This window comes from Rhea pennata, chromosome 24 (genome assembly GCF_028389875.1).
Source record: "Rhea pennata isolate bPtePen1 chromosome 24, bPtePen1.pri, whole genome shotgun sequence".
NCBI lineage: Eukaryota > Metazoa > Chordata > Aves > Rheiformes > Rheidae > Rhea > Rhea pennata.
In genome coordinates this window covers 3958321-3977532 of record NC_084686.1, presented here as the reverse complement: position 1 = coordinate 3977532, position 19212 = coordinate 3958321, and the positions used below count along the sequence as shown (strand labels likewise).

Sequence of the window (19212 nt, the reverse complement as noted above, 5' to 3'; positions counted from 1 at the left end):
AGCATTTTAGAAGTGCATGAACCTCTGAAAGTCAATGGAGAGTCACTGGATTGAGGCATACATGTTAGGAAAGGATCTGGGGACAAACCTGGCCAAGATAGGCCGCTAAGACAGGTTGCATAAGAGGATCAGTCACATGACAATGACGATATGGGTCATGACATGACATGACGTGACATGACCCAGTGCAGCCTGAACGGGAGCTGCGCTTTCTGCTGGGGCACCTCGGTCACCCAAACCTCTGAGCTACCTGCTCACCTGTATAATGTCAAGGGTGACGTCGGCCCAGTACAAACAGTTGTGGTCGTAGTCGAAGTCGAGGGCGACGGCCCCTCGCAGCCCGGCCAGGGGCAGCTCCTCGCTGACGCCCGAGGAGAGGTCGTACCGGTGGATGGAGTAGCGGGTAGCGTACAGAATAAACTCATTCTCCTCTGCGAGAACAGGGGCCTCGTTATGCAGCAGCCTCTGGCTTTGGGGGTTACTCAAAGGGCAGGCAGCAAATAACAGGTATTTCACCCCCCCCCCCCCCGATGCCCCGATGGTATGTTTTAGCATCTCGACCGAGGCAAAGGCTCTTTGTCTCAACAGGATTAGGTTAATTAGAAAATGCTAATAGCCTCATCGGGTCCCCTTATTCACCCATGTGACGGGAAAACACTAGTGCTGTTGTTTACTGTGGGGGGTTGAAAGAGGAGGCAAAAATGGCAAAAACTGTTTTGACGGTTTCCTTTCTGCATTTGCGTTCTGCCAATTAGAAACAAAACACTGATCTCCTGTTCCTCAAAATTCTCATACAAAGGTGCGAGTGATGTAAGCGCTGTGTGTCCCAGGGGACACCTTTACTGCAGTAAATATTCCAGGGTGGTTTTTGCACAGCATCTAGCGTAACGGGCCCCTCACCCAGGACAGAGACACCCAGGCATTAGCATGCTACCAGTAAATTCCAGTAACGCTATTACTGAGTGAAGCTAAGGTCAGTAACACTGGTGGTGCATCGCTCCGGAGATACGAAGCACGTAGCGTACGTGAAAGCGGTGCAAACGAGGTGTTTCTGAGCACTATCGGCAAATGCGCTGGGAACACAACAGCTCAAAGCCCGGGCTGCCGGCGGCTGCAGGCTTAGTTTTCAGGCAGCAGAGCCCTTCACAGCCTAACGCAGCTCTCCAGATAGCTCGAGAGGGCTCAGATGGTGAAAAATGTTGTCGATTCTTAACCTCAGAGGAAAACTAAACACCGTGTTGGCGTGAATCCCAGTGGAGGGGAAGTTTCTCCAGGTTTTGCACTTGGGTTATCAACTGCCCCCTGTAGAGTCTTAGGCCTGGCCGGTGCACTGCAACCTTGGGCTGTCCGGGCTTGCTGCTGCCTGGGAAAACCGCCTGCTTTTCTACCGGCCGCAGCAGCCACGGCTCACCGCAACCTCTTCCCTCCCGCGCGGTAGCATGCTCATCGCGCTGCTCGTGACGGCAGATTAAATTAAAGCCTTAATGAGCGGAATGCAAACAGTGGTGGCAGCACACGGGCATGAAATCATTTTGAGAGGAGAAGGAAGGGCAAAGAGGTGCTGGCGTCCTCCTGGCACGAGCGGCCAGCCCCTGCCCTGCCCTGCTCCCCGGTGCCTGCCACGGAGCCGCACGCGGTGGCACATCTCTGGGCAGTGTCTGCAGATGGATTTCCCTACACAGGGCAGGACATAATTTTCTTTTTTTTTTTTAACTGATTGAGGCATGTTAGCTCCTGTTCCGTAGTTTCTCTCTGGGGAGCCTCTGGGAATTTATGCATGGTCAGGGCCCAGCCAAGGACGTTATGAACGAAGGCCCTGTGGCCAGGGTAATCCTGCACACACTTACCAGCTAGCGGGCAGGGCACCAGCTCCCCTTCCAGGCGCGATTCGATGTCTCCCCCTGCGCAAGTGTCCCCAGAGATCTTTCGGTAGCTGCAACATAAACAGCCGGGCAGTTTACTCCAATAATATAGCATCATGAGCAGCTAGAACAACCCACTGGTTCTTAATTTCAAATTAAATGTTGCTCTGTATATCTGCACATGCAATCCACTAACTGCCACTTGCTTGGGTTTTAACACCAATAGCATAAATCCCAGTCTTTAGAAGATCAAATTCCCTTCTAGGTATAACAACATACCCTCGAGTCTTCTTGTAAGTTGAGCCAACAGGGCAAGGAACTGGTGGGTCATACGGCTTTCCAGCAAATTCAGGGTCAGGGACGCAAACTTCTAATGCTAAGTCCTCGCTCAGTTTAAAGCCAAAATCACTGCCAAGAGAAGAATGAGGTGAGGCAGGAAGGGAAAGAAGGGACAAACGCACCACGCTAGACTGTTTACTCTCCTCTATTTTTGCAATCAAGTTTTAAGACCACAAAGTATTTCAGAAGGCCATTCATTTATTATCAATGTAATATCTTACAGCCAGACAACTTTTTCCATTGGGACATTACAAAAACAGTTTGCAAATAAGCTTCCTAGTGATGAAACAGAATAGAGTAAATGAGGCAGCAAGCCATACTGGAGCCAGCACTCCCTGAAGATCTGGCTCTGAGCCCCAATTCCCCAGCTAGCTGTCTTATTTCTCTGGGGTGTGCCTCAGTTTTTCCCAGCTGTAAAATGGGTGTTACAATGCTTTTGTTCTTCGGAAAATGCTATGGAAAAGGTTATGTCAATCTGACTTTAGAGACACTCCAGGGTTTTGACTCTAAGGCAGAAATTAGCTCCCACCAGCCTAATTCCTGGTCTGCCCATGATGAGCCAAATTCCTCTTCAGTCTGTTTCTGGGCATCTACAGGGAGGCCTGAAACTCTGTCCTTAATTGCAGGTACTAGACACTCAAGCAGTCTGGGCTCGAGCTCCTCTGAAAGCCCAGGTCCTGAAAAGCAGTTCACTCAGTAACCCCAAACCTTTGCATCTGACTGCCAAGGCAAGGCGGCCTAATCCTGACAGCTGTGCAGCTTCAGTAAAGTGTAAATTATAACCAAATCATGTAGCAGGAGCAGTCGCATTGCTACAGCTAAAGAGTCACTAAGCCTTTTAGCAGAAAATCTCCACGTGTGATGGGAAATCGTCCTCCATCATTTGAGAGAAGGTGATGGATTAACAATACTTTGCTCTTCTGCAGAATATTTCAGAGCTCTGAAGACATTAATTAAGTCTCATGCCCCATTATTAATGAAAGGATGTTTTCAGTCTATTTAGTTTCCTCTTTGCTATAAAATCAAGCAGTGATAAAAAAAAGAGCTAAGTAAATTGGATGTTTGTCCGCTTTGTGCGATTGGTCACAGATACTTATCTCAGAATTACAATCCAGACTAAAAGAAATTAATTGGTATTTACCATTCAAAGTCTTCTCTTGTACAAGAGCAATTGGAGACCATGACAGGCCTGTCAAAATCTTCCCCATTGAAACACGTCGCATGAGGAGTCCTCCTTTTGAAAACAGTTTTATGCCCCAGTAAACACTCATTGCCTCGCTCATCGGAGGGTGACCACAGCTTGTAGTCGTTTTCTGTGCAAGGGACCCCTAAGATAAGTGACAAAGTTGGGTTAATGAAAGGCACCGTCTCTGCGGTAACCAAGACGGAAGATTTAAAAGCAAGTGAGTCTCCGATTTCCCTCTGTCCCCGCTGCCGACGTGCGCCCAGCGAGGCTGTGCAAAGCTGTACCCTGCTCCGCGCCCAGCACCACGCTGAGCTCCAGGGAGCGGGGGAGTTTTGTTCTCAGGGAAGGTCTTGTGCAAAGCTGCGGACCCAGCATTACACCCGTAGAGGGGTTTTCTAAAAAGCCGGGGGTGAGAGAGTTAAGTTTGTTGGTAGAAAAGAGCAGTCGCTATCCATCGAGCCTGTATCCCCAAGCAATCACCGCAGAGCTGCGTGCCGGAGCCCCGGACACCTGCCTGCACGCACATGGCACACCGGCTTCACCCGGCACCGCCAGCGCGGGGCTGCACCCCAGGAGAAAAGCCACCCGCGCTGCCAGGACCGAGGAGGCGACGGGGGAGCCGAGGGGCGCAGAGGGAGGAGGGCACCCGGGCACCCAGGCCAGGGCCCCCGCGCTGCAGCAGGCGGAGAAGAGGCTGCCCGTGACGGACGGCAGCGAGCAGCTCTGCGGCAGTGGATCTGTAACGCTTCGCTTGAAGGAAGTCACTCTGGTTACCAAACAGATCCGTTTCTAACAAACCGCTAGAGAAGTCAGTTAAAAATTGTAGCAAAGTAAATTCCTTTGCTGAGTTTAACTGCTCTTTGATTAAAATGCTGCCTTGCAATCAAAGCTGAAATCAGTTATAAAACATTCATAGGCACATGCCTGCAGAAGGGCTGGCTTCTTTTCTTTCTTTTTTCTTTTTTTTTTTTTTTGTTTCATTTCCTTTTTAACAAATCCCTTGGTAATGAGGGAGAGGTCCTTGGCAAGAGCCCAGAAAATGTGATTGCCTTCATCAGCCATCTCCGTGTGGATGTGAGCCATGAGGGACACAGGACTGATGTGAGAACCGTAGAAAGCCCCAGCCCCAGTCCCAGCCCCAGCAGGAGATCCTCTCGCAGGTCCAGCTCTTGTATGGGTGTCCTCAGGAGAGGAGCAGGCTAGTAACAGGGTTGAGGCTTAGCCCCTGTGTCCCACAAGAGAATGGGACTGAGGGCAAGAGCTACAAAGGTGTTTCACACTTTTCTCTGTTCCTACTTAGGCATTGAATTTCCCATGCTTCTAAGACTCCATGGTGGGAGTCTTAGAAGAACCTTAGATGACGACATGTTTTGGATCGTGGCCTGGGTCTCTAGGTCACTCTGGGCTTCTGAAAACCTCTCCCTGAGGTCTTGCCCCACTCCTCCTCGTTATAAGAGCTCTGGAGATGATACATAGAAGTCTTAGCTGCATCCACAGTCCTCCTCGGGGGCTGTGCATGAGGCAGTGGGGATGGGCTGTTTTTCAGTGAATGGCTGTTTGCATGTTTAGGGCATAAAGCCAAGGAGTGGAGGAAGGACAGGTGTCACACACACACAACCCGGCGTGAGCCGAGGGCTCCGCCGCCCGCTGCCTTACCCAGCACGTCGGTGGTGTTGATCTGCAGTATCAGCCAGCTGTGGCCGTTCTCTTTGTATGAGCCAAAGATGGTGAATATGGTGCTTTTCTCCCCTGGCTCGGTAAGAAGGCCATACACAAACACCGGCTTCTCTGAGAAAGTGAATGTTTTCCAGGTTTCCCCTTCGTTTGTGCTATACCTGGAGAAAGAGGATTGGGGCAGTCATGAAGAGGAAGTCCTCGAGCAAGCCTGGGACTTGAGGCACAAGTCAAGGGAAAGGCTTGCTCGAGGCCACTGGCCAAATGCTGCCCCGGAGGAAGCCCGAGCCCCGTTGCAGGGCTCCACCAGGTAACTTACTTGAGCTGGTCGGTCTCGGTGCCTTGTGCGATTGCCACCAGGATGCCGCCGTGATCACCCCAAGTGTAGTAGTGGGGCCCAGACAGTGCCTGAGAAGAGAAACAGTGGCAAGGGGGGAAAAATCCAGAGCATGAAGGTAAGGGGTGCCAGAACATTACACCCCTCAAAGTTTCGCTGCAGAGACCCTGACTCACTCAAGCACGCTAGGAGGACCTTGCCTTCAAGCTTAGCTCACACTCATCAAAGCTACACTGAATTAAGGGAAAAGCTTTGCAGGAAAGCATGCTCTGTCAGAAATGCTTCCTGACCCGTGCTAGCGTTTCAGGTCACTTGGGCTGAGCCAAATATCTGGAGGCACTAGAGAGTCAAGTGTTTATGGGCCAACATCTGTTGTCAAGAGCAGTCAGCCCAATTTCTCTAAATATATAGCTGTGTTAAAGAGCAGAACTGTACCTTGGACTCTCCTCCCCACAGGTTGTAGGCTAGTGTAAGAACTAATTGAAAAAGTGCTGTTACATGAAACCAGAATCAATCTCTCCCCCTCTAAGTCTGCGATTCTTGTCTACAAAGGTTTCTGAATGCTCATCAGGGACTTGCTGCCTTCCTAAGACTTCAGATAAGTTTTGTTATTCAATCTGCAAGGTTTTTTAAACACTGAGAGATAAATGGGGCCATGGCAGGCAAAAACCACTCCCTGCAGGCAACCTGCACATCCACTCCCGGTAAGAAAATTGTTGTATTTCACGGTCACCTCTTGCTCTAGCTTGTGACCACCAATACAAAATCACTCCTTTGCTTTCCTATCTGGGAGGCTCAGTGCAGCTCAAGAAGAAACCGCAAACATGCTCGACTCCACTGGTAGTACACACTAACACGCTCGGGGACGTTCCTGCAAAGGGCACTGCATATATCGTTTCTTTCTTTTTGCGTTTTGAGACCGTACGAGTGATCTGGAGGCCAATAAGCCGTCCAGCCTGCTTTCAGCAGCTGCTTGCCAAAAGCCGTGAGGAAAAAGCTGTATGACTATTTCTCAGCTGAAAAAGCAGTGTTGGGTCATTCCGCACCTCCGCAGAGCACACTAGGAGGCTGAGTAACTCAGCAGCTCGGCATTGCTAACTGTAGGTTCGCTTTTCCTCCGTGCATTTGAATTGCACTTCTGCAGAACACTGTCTGTGAGCCCGGGGAGGCCTTGGGCGTGGAAGTCTCCACTTTCTGGGTATCCTTCCCCAGCCGTGCATGCTTCTGTCTCAGCGCCATGGCCCCACAGAGCCAGGTCCTGCCGGCCTCTCCCTGCTGACGCTCGGAGGCACCCGCGCTCCCGGGCAGCCTTTGCACCACGTCGGGCTCTGGCAACAGCCGGACCTGTGGCGCGTCCCCACCGCCGCTCCAGCCGCCCAGCAGTTAACCCAAACCGCGTAGCACTTACCGGGAGGAAAACGCGGCCGTTGAATTCACAGGATTAAATAGCTTACAGATGTCAAAATACCATATTACACTCGCATCAAAATGTACAGGCAGGCCACAAATACCGCCGCAGCCCAGAACACCCACTTAGTAAACAGCATCCAACTCTCCAGAAACCGAGAACAACATCTCATTTTTCTGGAAGACGCCAGAGGCTTTCCAGACACTCCGGCAGGCAGAAGGGCTGGGGTTTGGAGCGCCTGCCTTTGAGGAGGGAAATCCCAGAGAGAAAAACAAGTAAATGGCCCGGGGCCAGGCAGACCTTACCTCTCTCCACCTTGCTCCAGCGCTGCTCGAGACGTACACGTTGGTTTTCCTTGCCATGTTCTTGCCAATGGAGCCTAAGAGAACGAGAAAATACAAAGCGATTACCTAAAACGAAGCCAGCCACCTCTAAACTCTTTTTCACAGCGAGTATAATGACAATGATCGAGGAGCTGATTTTTCATAGTATAAACCAATTCCTGTCTATTTTAAAGACTATTACGAGTTTTAAAAGCAGCTGGGGAGAAACATATGGCTATAAACATGATAAAACAAAATGTGCTCTCAGTTTTGCAAATGTTCCCTAAATGGTTTTCTATAATAAAAAGGCAAGACAGACATTAATTTCTGTACTGGTAGGAAACCCCTCACTTGGCTAGTGGCAGGAAAGAGCAACAGACTGCAACTGGGAAGGTTGCTAATGTCACACGGTGCAGTAAAACATACATGCTGTAATCACTGTACCGGGACTGCAGATGGAGAAGAGATGGCAAAATACACATTCTGATTGAATTTTTATAAACTCTCTATTTTTACTATTTATAAAAACTAGATGCCGCTACGATCTTAATGCCCTCCAAGCTACAGGCCCTGCAGCCCGCCCGTGGCTCTGAGGAGGGGAGCGGTACCAGTGGCGATGATGAGTCCCGGTGCCGACTCCTTGGAGAGAATGGGCATCCTGCGCAGCTGGAAGTTCAGCAGCTGGCTCAGCCGCTGCGCCAGGTGGAGAGAGCAGCCCTGAGAAGCCTGGAAAAGCAAAGCACGTCGACATTAAACCTTCATCCTGCATTTGACCATGCCCCTGTCCCATCCGGTCCAGCACTTTCAGCATCTGCTTTGGAAGATGGACAAGGAGCGAGATCCTTTTAGTCAAGAGGAACCTTGTCGCTGTCTTAGCGGGGCTAAAGCTTTGCCTGAGATGGCTTCAGGCTCCTCTCTGCTCTCGTCTCCCCCGCTGTGATTGCCATTTCCGTCTCTTTTACAGGAAGCCTTTTCTCTGGTAGCCCCTCTGCCCTTCGCCCGGTGAGCTGGCTGTGCTCAGCGTTACCTCGCAGCTTATCTTTTCGCCGTAACGCGTGTATGCCGGCGGCTGCAGCAGCTCCCAGGTGCCCCCTTTGTCAAAGGTGATGACGGACCGCATGTTCTCCTCGCTGAATGAGCCGTTTATCAGGGTGGCGATGTAGACACCCCGCACGCCTTCGACCCGGTGGAAGTCTGCAAAAGGCTCATTGGCGAAATACCTGCAAGGACATGCACGTGTGGTACCATCAGTCCCAGGCCTCAATGGATTCTGGAGTGGAGAAAGACTGCGGATTGAGGGAATACTTTGATAAATGCAGCAAAAAGCTCCTAAAGGAGGTTTTGGCCAATATTCTTCTATCCCCCAGCCCATCATACTGAGCCCAGCCATCAAATGCATCAAGCCTCCCACAAGTTGCTCTGGGTATGATGACTGGAGATGATAGCATGACCTCTACCATCAAGCCAAGCCCTATCATAAGTCAGTGCATCCTAAGTTACCTGACTAAGGTGTCACTCCCCGCTCCTCCAGGGCTGTAGTAGAGTATGTTTTCTAAAGACAGGGAGAACTTCAGGCCTTCTGCTTCCGAGATGTAGAGGTTGGTACGGTTGTTATCGTGGCTGACGCACACAAACACCTGGTCCTCGGACGCATCAGCGATGTAATATTCCTTTGGGACATAAAGGACAAACGGGCAGGCTTTATATGTGCGGCTGTACAAACAGGCTTTGTTTATCACTTGATTTAGCATTTCCTCTTAGATAGCTAAAAGTAATTCCTCCTTCTACCCTTTTCTGTTTTTTTCACTTGGCAAGCATGTATCTTCCCTCTGCTTTTTCCCTTGCATTTTTATACCAGAGATCTCTATCTTCTGCCCTCCACACCTCTCCTCAAAGCCCAAATCCCTGGCAAAGCCCCTCCTAGAGTAGCTCAGCACTGCAGTGTCCCCAGCAGCCTTCCCCCGCAGCCTGGCTTGCCTAGCCTGGTCGGTGTCGACTCTCTGGCTGAACTTGAAGCGGGCCTAGGGCATCTCGTAGCAGGAAACACACCCTGCTTGTCTGCCAAACGCTGAGCACGTTGCTAGAGCTTTCCTCCATCCCCACCTGCCTGGGGAAGCCACAGCACGTCTGGATACACCTTCCTGCTGGAGGAGTATCACAGACTCTTTGTAAACGTTGGCTGTCCCCCTGGGCACTCTCTGTCTGCAAAAAAGGCAGATGTTTGGGGCCAGCTTGTGCTGGTGGAACCAATATACGTTCAGTGACCTAGTGCCCCATGCCACAGGGAGGCTCCTATGTCTCCAAAGACAGAGCCACGGTATGAAGCACAGAGATCAACCCCTCTCTGCAAATCTAGGCTTTGCTCCCAGCCACTGCCACTTGCTTGGGAAGGAGCCAGAGGCTGTCTCTTTGCAGAGACACGTACTCGAGTCAGTACTAGCCCAGAATAGTCCCTCCACTCTTTCAAGTACACGTCGTTGTGGCAGGTACATGATTCACTTGAATAAAGTCACCTTTGCTTAAACCCCGAGGACTTTTTCACATTAGCTTTCACTCTGCTGCAAAGGGGGCAAACCCCTGACCGGTGCGAAGTGAAACAAGGGTCCTTCCAAGCTCTCGCTATCGCGCAGAACTGCCCTTCACATCCGAGGGCACCCGTGGCAAAGGACAAGGTAAGGAGGCCGTCTTGGAAAACCCCACCTACCTTAATGGGATGCTTGGTTACGAACTGGGCCACTCGCATCGGCTTGCGGTTGAAGGACACCCAGAGCTGCACTGAGGCCGGCTGCGAGTTGCCCGATAAACGCTGCAGAAGAGCAGAGGGGAACGTGAGGAACAGGCTTCGCTCCCGAAACCGCACTAGTCTCCCATACCAGCTGAAAGGCAGACTGGGGCAAACCCAGAAGCCGCATGGCTGGGGAAGCAAGCAAGCCCATGAGGCCCCCCCACCCCTGCCCAGCACCAAAAAACTATTTGGAGGAAGCAGAGTCCTCCTGGCTAGGGAGGCACCAGCACCGCTCAAGGCTGCTGTATCTTTAAGTAGATGATCGTCCTTATCAGCATCCTGGAAGCTGGAAAGACTGGCTGCTGGCTGATTAGCATCAGGTAAACAGGACCTTTCCTCCCACTGCCCCTCCTGCCAGGTCAGGCGGAGGTAAGAAGGCTGGGTTTAATTCCTCCTTTTTCTGTGCAGCAGTCTCTGGGCTTTCCTTCACGTTTGTAACGATTTGAGGCAATTAGAAGCAATGAGTGTTAAGGGCGGGGGGGAAGTGGGGGCAATATTTTTCACGTGGGATGTCTATGGTGAGAACCTAAACCCAGATCTAGGCTCCAAAAATAAGCGGCCTGATTTTCCAAGGGTCTATATTGCTAAGCAACTGGGACTCCCACAGAAAGGAACGGGAGTCAGGAGGGCTCTGCCGCGGAGACGCCTGCCGCGGGCTCCCGCGCCGAGCTCCCACCCCGCGCGACTCCGGCCAGAGCCAAGGCTCCGTGCTCGATCCCGCTCCATGCACGGCACTCGATCCCCAGTGCAGGGGTAGCTGGCCACTTCAGCTTCAGATCCAGCAAGACCCAGCCAGGCTAACTTCCTTTCTCCAAAGGACGAAGCAGCTCAGAAGAACCCCCAAATCTCGTTGATGCTTTAAAAGGTGATGATTTTTCACTCCTGATTCACACAGCTCAGTTTCCTGAGTCTGGCTTTTGATGGGGTTGTTTCTCTGCAAAGACTGATGCCATCTCCTTCATTTTTACCTCACACCAACAGTAAACCTAGATAAAATCTTCTTCAAACCCCAGCAGGCTTCAGATCAGGAAAAATGCCAGGCTGGTGGGTTCTAAAAGTTGTCAACTACCTGCAAGAGATATCTTTGAGAAACTGAAAGCGCTCCTCAAACCTGTCCTCTGTTAACTTCAGGCACAAGCAGTGGACAGAGCTAACTGCCTACAAAACGCTAAATGGTTTAATGGCAATGGACTTGTTAAAAAGGACTCGACAGCAGGAGCTGGGGAGGTAAAGCAATGCATGCATCTTCTGAAAAGAAAAACATTCTCTAAATTCTAGGATGCACACAGCAGCCCTCCCCACCGCACTTTCTCTGACCATCTGCAGAGGAATTGCCCTTAGTGAAAGCATAGACAAAGTGCTCGATGTTGTCTGTCTTTCAGATTCGTCTGAAAGTGGCCTACAGCTTCAGAAAGAAGTGGGGGATTGGGTTGCAGCAGGACAGAAAGACACCCTTTATTCGCTTACACCCTCTTTGCTACGGAAAGCAAACTAAAACCCAGCTCTCTCACCAGACTGCAGTAAGCTAGGCTTTTTGGATCTGCTCCACTTTTGACTGTAATCCCTTTTGATGAGTCGTCTCCTAACGGAGGAGCTGCCAAGGCCCTTCCCCTGTCCTTTCGCTGCCACCCTGCACCCCCATGATCCTCCGCCTTGCCTTTCTTTGCAGGAATCTTTTGTTTTTTCCAGGGTTTCAGCATTTTGCAGTCTGACCTACTTCTGCCTAACTTACTGAAACCAAGTGCACGAAAACGCTGCCGCTCCGAGCCCTGCTGGAGGAGCAGGATGTGTTGGTGGTGCGCTCTCCACTGCAGCACAGGGTCAAGCGAGGAAGGCAGCGTCAGGCACCCTGACAAGCCACACGCGCGGTCTGCGGGCCATGCGATACCACGGGCAGGAGCATCACCCTTGGGAAAGGCTCCTGCCGTATTTTAGACACAGGCCCTGGTTCAGAGCAGGGCTGCTGCCCGCGCTGGCCGTGACAGCTGGGGGCTGCTTTGTTTGACCTCCTTTAATCTGCTAATCGAGAAGGAGCATCAGGCTCTCAGCGCAGTGCAGCTAGGTTCTTTCCACAGCACTGTCTGGGTCGACAACAGAGCTTGTGTTTGGCCTCCGGAGCTGAAAGGAAGTGCATTTGCTTTTCTCATAGCTAAGCCTGACAAAACACAGTTTATGAAAAAGGGTCATCCCAGTGACACAGAGAGAAGCGCGAGAAGCTTGCTGAAATGTCAGTCATCATCCCCAGCAGTGATTTACTCCATTGGTACTTACCACAGACTTTGTGGCAAACAAATATTTGTCCCTGAGCTGGAAGTCTTCAACCTCTTCCAGGACTATTTCTTTATTTTCTCGGGTTTGGAAGAAATCAGTGCTGCGAATGACAGTTGAAGCCCCAGAAGGTTCGTGCCGCTCTATGTACACCGTATTTGGCTTATCGAAAGGTTCAACACCCCTAGGGAAAAAAAAAGAAAAGAAGGCGCTTTGTTAGCTGCACACTGACCCAACAACGCAGAAGGCAGCAGGTTCCGAAAGGCAAAGAACTAACAAGAGATGGGATCAGTGTGCAAGAAGCCGAGAGGAAGTGGGAGCACCCTCGGTGCTTGTCTGAGGAGCAGAGCTTGGCTCTGAGTCAGAGAACAAGCCGTGGGGAAGGAGACAGTTCTGCATCGCCTACCGGAAATTTGGAAAAGCCCTAGGAAAGAGGGATTGGATCTGATTTATGGAATGCAATGGAATATACATGGGGGGGGGGCGTGTACCTCACTGTTTTATCTGGATCTCTGTGTTTCTTGCATTAGCTAAAGTCAAGAGTGCTTGGTTTGGAGATCTTTCAAACCCTGATTGTTTAGTTATGTCCCTTCTTATGTGTCTTTGAAGGGATGAGCTGGAAATCTAGAAGAAACTGCAAGTTCGAACGCTGCAAGGCTTGTGGTTAAACTACAGAGACGGGGATAAAGAACAGAAGGGGGAACTGAGCATGGCCCTTGCATGTTAGAGACAGCTGATTTGCCAGAAGGCAATTTCCATGGAGGCCAGGAAATACGGTGAGTCTGGAACTAGCGGTTTTGCCAAGAAGGCCAAGGGACGAGTCCCCACAACATCTCACAGAAGGAGCCCTAGGACTCCACCACTCAAGCACAGGGAGACCTAGACACAGCCTCAAGTGAGAGTCTGTCTCGAGCAGCTTTAGCAAGGTGGTGACGCAGTGCTACCATAATATGGCTTTTAACAGGGCAAGGAAAATAATCTGCCAGGTAGAAGCCCCTGCCCTCTACTTCGGCAGGTAACCTCCTTCACCGAGGCCAGTCGAGACAGTAGAGAATGGACTGTTGCAAGCCGGTTTTTAAATCTTGAAAATAACTGATAGGACCAGGCAAAAGAAACTACAAAAGCTCTTCGCCTAGTCAGTCAGGGGTCTACAGGCGAGTGTCCGTGCAAGATGAAAGCCCCAAATGGATAGGCAACGATGGATTTTGAGGGGCTTTGGGCAAGCCACATTAGAGTTCAGATCCCACCCCCATGGAAGTCTAAGCCCTGGTCTTAACAGGAGTTGCAGTGCAGAGTCTCCCACAGAGAAGAGCAAATCGCTCCCTCCAGATCTGCCTCTCAGATCTCGGTTATAATATTGTTCAGGAGATAGGCATCAGCACACGTCAGAACAGCACGGCACTTTGAGGCAGACAGCGAGAAGAAACCACATCCACCCGGGAGAGCAGCGCAGCCCTGGGACCACCCAAACGGGGGGAACGCCCAGCTCCCTGCCCGCGGGAGCCCTAACCTGGCCCCACGTCCGAAACGGCGCAGCGCCGTTTGGCCCTCCCGCTACGCTTTGGTGCGGGGACTTCAGCCAACGCAGGAGAAAGCAAGTGCATGCCTGACACCCTTCCCTCTGCGCCAAATCCCCATCGACGGCCTCTGCTGCCCTGCTGGGGACTCGGTGAAGGGGAGGAGAGGGACCGTGCTGGAGCAGAGTTTGGTACCCCGCTCTCGGCTTTGTGCAAGGCAGGAAACGAGGCAAAGAGCGGAGAGTTGAACGCTGCAGGAGGGGAGACGGAGGCTGCCAGTAACACAAAGGTACGACACATACCACGAGAAAGACTTCACGTGCTCCTGAATCATTATCCACGTCCGGCCAAAATCATCTGATTTCCAGAGCTGCAATGGAAAAGATCAGAGATACCAGTGGGACTTGTGTCCTGGAGCCACGCAGGCCTCAGGTACCCTCAAAGCTTGCGCAGCCAGAAGGGCAGAGGCCTCTGGGGCCCCGAGCCCCGGGCCGGCTGTGTGCACACTGCAAACCGCGCGCACTTCCGCGACGCCGCTTCACGTGGCCGGTGCCTGCAGCAACAGCAAACTTTCCACCACCGGAGAGGAGCCGAAGAGGAGATGGTTTCCCCTCGGTCTCCTACCACGAGGATTTCCTGCTGTCTGTCAAGCCGCTCGGTTTTACACTAGCTTAGAAATAGGAATAACTTTTTCTAATGTCCTCGTAGAGTGCAAGAGCACAGGTAAATGTCTGGGCAGAGCTGCCTCCCTCGTGGAGCCGGTTATAACGCCCAGCTCAACAGCACAGCGTTGCAGAGCTGCAAGTATGAGTAGAGCAAAGTTCACGAGGAGAGGTAATATCTCCTATTGCACCAAGAAAAGCTGAGGGGAAAACACACAAGCCTGCAGGCACCTCAGCCCTTCTCCCGACCCCTTCTTCAGAGGGTCCGTGTGCCTGACAGCTGCCCTACTTTTCCCAAGCACCGTGTCGGCATCTGAGCTGCTCGTTTTTGCAGGCAGGCACACACGGCCCGCCGGACTCCAGCCACAGCATCCGACCTGACAGTCCACTAAAAAGAAGGTACTGCTCCCGGCTCGCTCCGTCCCGGCCAGGGAGGCAGCAGGCAGCCAGGCAGGTCGGCGCCAAAGGCCATCGCTGCCCCAGCTGGCAGCGCTCTGCTGGGAGTCACGACCGATGCAGCCTGCGGAGACTGATACGGTCAAGGACCAGCGCACGCGAAGGACCAGCGCACGCGAAGGAAGAGGGAACTTTTAAAGCAGGGATCTGGCAGACATAATATTGCCGGCTGCACGAGAGGTCAGTAAATAGACTGCCCTCCGAGAGGAGGACGTCCTGGCCCGTTCGGGATGGCTCTGCACGCGGCAGTCGGAGAAGAGAAACCCTCCGGGGCAGGGGGCCAGCAAAGCACAAACCCTCAGGGCCGTCCGGGCCGGGCAGCGTGGCCGTGGGCACCCTCTCCAAGAGCGTGTCGCAGCTCAGGAGCAGGAGGCTAGCGCTGGGCAGGAGCAGGGCGAGCGAAGGGAGGTGCATCGCCCCACGACCGCGGGCAGGAGCGGCGCGGCTCGGGCAGGCGCCGCAGCAGCCTGGTGGGACACGCTCACCTGCTTGCTGGGATGCGACCTGTCGAAGCCCAGGACCAGGTTCGGGCTGCGGCTGTGCAGGAGGAGGTCTGCCGCTCTGAAGGGAATGGAGAAGCCCTGAACGGTGTGGCAGAAGTCGGTGGTGATCCAGAGGTACGGGACGAAGGCGTCCACGAAGATATACTGGGAAGAGAGCGAATGACAGGACATCAGGGCAGAACTCAATCCAGCAGGTGACCGAGGAAGACACGAGTTCCTGGGGAGCATTTGAGGGGAAAAACTCCGGAGAGGAGGAATGTGCCGCCCGCGCCGTTGCTTCAGCCTGGCTTTAGGGAGGGGGATTTCCATGGAGGGGAGAGGGCCTGCTTCCACTGCTTCACCTAGAGGACAACCCTCACCTTAGAGAGGGCTGAGAGAGAAGAGAGGTGACCTTCGTGTACTAATGTTTAAATATTTCTCTCTGCAGCGCTGCACTGACACCGGGGAGTGAGCGTGCAGCTCGCTCCCCACGGAGATCCACCAGCGCAAGCACGCAAGGGATGCCATGAGGATACCTCACACTTACTCCTTTCACACCAACAGTCACCTTTAACATCATAAGCCCGGTCGCAGCGGCATAACCACCCTTGCTCCAAGAGCAGGGCTGCAGCGGCACGGCACGGCACAGCATGGCACGGCACGGCACGGCCCCCGCAGGCGAGCCTCCTGGGGCCCGTTGGCCTCTCACCCTCCTGTTGTCCGCCGGGCTGTGGTAGAACTGCGCGATGGCCACCTCGCTCGCGTTCCCGCCGCCGAAGGTGAACCTCTCCGAAATCTTCTTGAAACTCTTCCCGTAGTCGTAGGACACGTAAACCTGCAAAGGAGCAGTTGCAGCATGAGGAGCTGCAGCGGTCCGGTTTCTACTCTGGCTCTTCCTCCTATTTATTGAAATTTCAGGAAACTGCAGGGGGGGAGCAGGTGAAAGAGGCCACCGAGTAGCAGGAGAGAGGAAGGACAAAGCCCACACGCCTTTCAAGAGGCAGCGCTAACGGTGAAAAAAGGGAGGTACTCCATGAACAGATCAGGAGATGCCACAACACACGACGCTCCCGCATCGTCCACAGCCTGTGCGGCAAAAGACCGAGGGATAAAAGCCTGAGGCAATCCTGGCCGAAGGCAGAGATAAGTCACTGCTACGCAGGCCAGAACCAGTCAGAGGGAGGAGAAACCAGCAATCCTCCTCCTGCCCCCAGCCAGAACCAACGCAAACACGGAAATAAATGCAAACAGCATGCATGCCCAAACGTTTGTCACGTAACTCGGGTGACAGGGAGGGCCCCAACAAGCTCTGCCCTCGGAGGCGCTGGGCACGGTCCGGCCCACGGCAGTGCTGCTGGCATTTGCGCTGGTGACCGCAGCGGGCTCCAGGGCTGCCTGGGGGCCCGAGCACCGCGAGGTGCTTGCTGGCTGCCCGGGCCGAGCTCTGCACGTTTGCCGTGCTGGCGTGCAGGGCAGCATCCCCAGCAGGGCTATGACCCTTCCCACCCGCAGGCGGCAGCTCGCAGGCCACGTTTTCTGTTTTTAGGGAAATCTGTCAGATTGACTCCAGCCTGAAACGGCAGGAGTTACCGCCGTGCCGCCCCTGTGCGACGGTCCATGCGAACGCTTTGCAAAGGGTCTCAGTTGGCTTCCTCCCGGGCTGGTGTCCACCCGCCAGGAACCCCAGCACTGGGTGCTTTTGGTCAGCTCTCCCTGGGAACCTCCCTCAAACCGCCTGGGATTTATGGGGCTGGCAGAACAAGCAGCCTCCTGATTTTCCAGATGCAGGTCAGGGCACGCTGGCAGGGGCCAGTCCGGTGAGGCTTTGCCGTTACCATCACACTGCATCATTCAGCAGCTAAAGAGGGCAACTGTCCCTAGAGCTGTCAATCTGCCACCTCTCATGAGCATCATGTTTCTTTATATTCAAGGGAGCTGTTTTTAGCAAGCAAGCAAAGAGGCACTACAGCGGGATTTGCAGGAGAGTATCTGCAAGAGAGGCGCATGAACGTAGACCGCTATTATTACACCCAAATTTGGGACCCGCTCCTGCCTCCTGGCTGCCACTCTCGTGTGGCACGGAGCCGAGAGCAACGCCAGCAGAAACCTCGCCAGCTGATCCAGCCCGTCCTCCTGCCCCAAGGCAGGGTCAGCTCCAGGGACAGCACTGGTGACAGATGTCTGTCCGTCCCGCACGGGGTGGGGGGCTCCAGTGACGGGGATCCCACCCGCTGCCTCGGCAGTCCGCCGGCCCTCCTGCTCCCTCCTGAGCCACGTTATTGCAGGAAATAATGGGCCATCATAAAGGAGGTTTACAGGCAACACCGAGCAGAGATCCCGGCACTCGATTTGTCTGCCTCGGAGCGAGCTGGCCGAGTCCGCCTTTCCGGGGCTCGAATCGCTGGGGCAAGAGAGAGACTTTTTCTTTTTCTACCTCTGAATTCATGCTCGGGAGCCCTCCTCTCACCTTTCAAACAGGCACCAGAGAGGCACTTATCTCTAAAGGGCTGAGGAGCCACCAGCATCTCAGCTAGCCCAGCAGCCTTTCGGACACCCCTGGGGAACACCGGTTGGCATACTCACGTCACTGTTTTTGGGACCCAGCAGGGAGAGGCTGTCTCTAGCCAGGGCCACGATCACGTTGCTCTTCTCTCCCGCCCAGTGAACGACCATCTGATTGTGGGAGTCATTGAGGCTGACCTGGACATGGGCGAGAGGGACACAGAGCCGTGAGCCAAAGCAGCCGCCCTGGAAAAGGCGCAGAGCTGGGGGAAACTCCGGGGACGTGGAAGCAGAGGTTGGCCAGTCAAGGAGACAGAAAGAACATGGACATTTGGTGTCCAGGCTTTACAAATCTCAGAGCAGGGCTGGACAGGTCAAAGGACGGGCTCTTGGGCCGTCATGGCTGTAGCCATGTATTTAAGCTACCTGATGGTTGAAGTTAAGAGAAGTCTTCTGTGGGGGTGACTGTGTGAGCATCACCCTGCTCCTCTACTGTGAGGATGCTGGGGAAATGCACGTGTCAAAGGGGGGCAGCTTTCCTCCTTCGGGGGAAGCTCCTTCCTCGGAGCAACAGGGTTTGGGAGCGGGTGAGAACGAAAACTAAAATCTAGGAACAAGAACTGAGTTCAAATCCAGCCTGAATAACAGAAGGGCCAAGAAAAGAGAATCACCTTCTCTACAGCTCTCTCTTTTGCACCGAGAAGGACATTCAGCTTTCCAAAACACACTTAATCACAAGCAATACCGTTATTCCCCCGTGCACGTGTTGTATCTGGCAGTGTGTGCACAAAGCAGGTCGCGAAGGGCTGGTTTCTATGGGAAAGCCATGGCGGGGAAGCTGCGGGTGCAGGAGCCGCTCGGCTCAAACCCCACGGCTGCAGCCCGGGCACCGGCGCTGCCGAAAGCCCTGCTGACCCGGCGCTCGGCGAGGACCGCTGCTCGCGACACGCTGTTGCTTCCCCCACCGACCGGCAAACAAAACGCGTGGAAGAACAAGGTCTCTATTCCGAGGATATGGTGGGGGGGGAGAGGAGAGCAAAACAGAAGTCTTCAAATCCCACTTATGTAAACGGTTCAGGGAAAGGAGAAAAAAAAATAAAAAAACCCAAACAGCTAGAGCCAGCGGCAGCAGAAAGCAGCGCTGGGGTGGCACGGCATGGTCCCCGGTGTCCCCAGCCGTGTCCCTGCCCTGTCGGGTGGGCGGGTGACCCCGGCACCGGGCTGCGCGGCAGCACCCGACCACACCGCGCTGCAGCGATTGAGGTCAGCCGGCAGCACCAGCTGCAGAGCAAGCAAGCAGCAGCCTCGTGCGCCGCGCGAGTACGAGGTTGCTTGTTTTACATGAAGAGCTAGGTTTTATTAATTTCTAAGGAATTTCGTTTTTATTTCGGAGGGCAGAGTGACAGGGAGT

General features: G+C 53.4%; 1 protein-coding gene across 1 annotated transcript in view; it reads right to left on the bottom strand.

Moving 5' to 3' along the window:
- SORL1 (sortilin related receptor 1) overlaps positions 1 to 17996 on the bottom strand; it is a 44318-nt gene extending 26322 nt beyond the window's left edge. Inside the window, exons 1-16 of the mRNA XM_062594562.1 lie at positions 17883 to 17996; positions 16009 to 16134; positions 15303 to 15464; positions 14002 to 14069; positions 12186 to 12366; positions 9834 to 9935; positions 8630 to 8799; positions 8157 to 8349; positions 7738 to 7855; positions 7112 to 7185; positions 5381 to 5469; positions 5044 to 5222; positions 3343 to 3529; positions 2142 to 2270; positions 1848 to 1933; positions 259 to 431 (exon numbers count right to left, since the gene is read on the bottom strand). Coding sequence (XP_062450546.1) covers positions 259 to 431; positions 1848 to 1933; positions 2142 to 2270; positions 3343 to 3529; positions 5044 to 5222; positions 5381 to 5469; positions 7112 to 7185; positions 7738 to 7855; positions 8157 to 8349; positions 8630 to 8799; positions 9834 to 9935; positions 12186 to 12366; positions 14002 to 14069; positions 15303 to 15464; positions 16009 to 16134; positions 17883 to 17972 — 2127 coding nt within the window. The 5' untranslated portion in view covers positions 17973 to 17996. The remainder of the gene's footprint in view (positions 1 to 258; positions 432 to 1847; positions 1934 to 2141; positions 2271 to 3342; positions 3530 to 5043; positions 5223 to 5380; positions 5470 to 7111; positions 7186 to 7737; positions 7856 to 8156; positions 8350 to 8629; positions 8800 to 9833; positions 9936 to 12185; positions 12367 to 14001; positions 14070 to 15302; positions 15465 to 16008; positions 16135 to 17882) is intronic.
- Positions 17997 to 19212: the final 1216 nt, after the last annotated feature.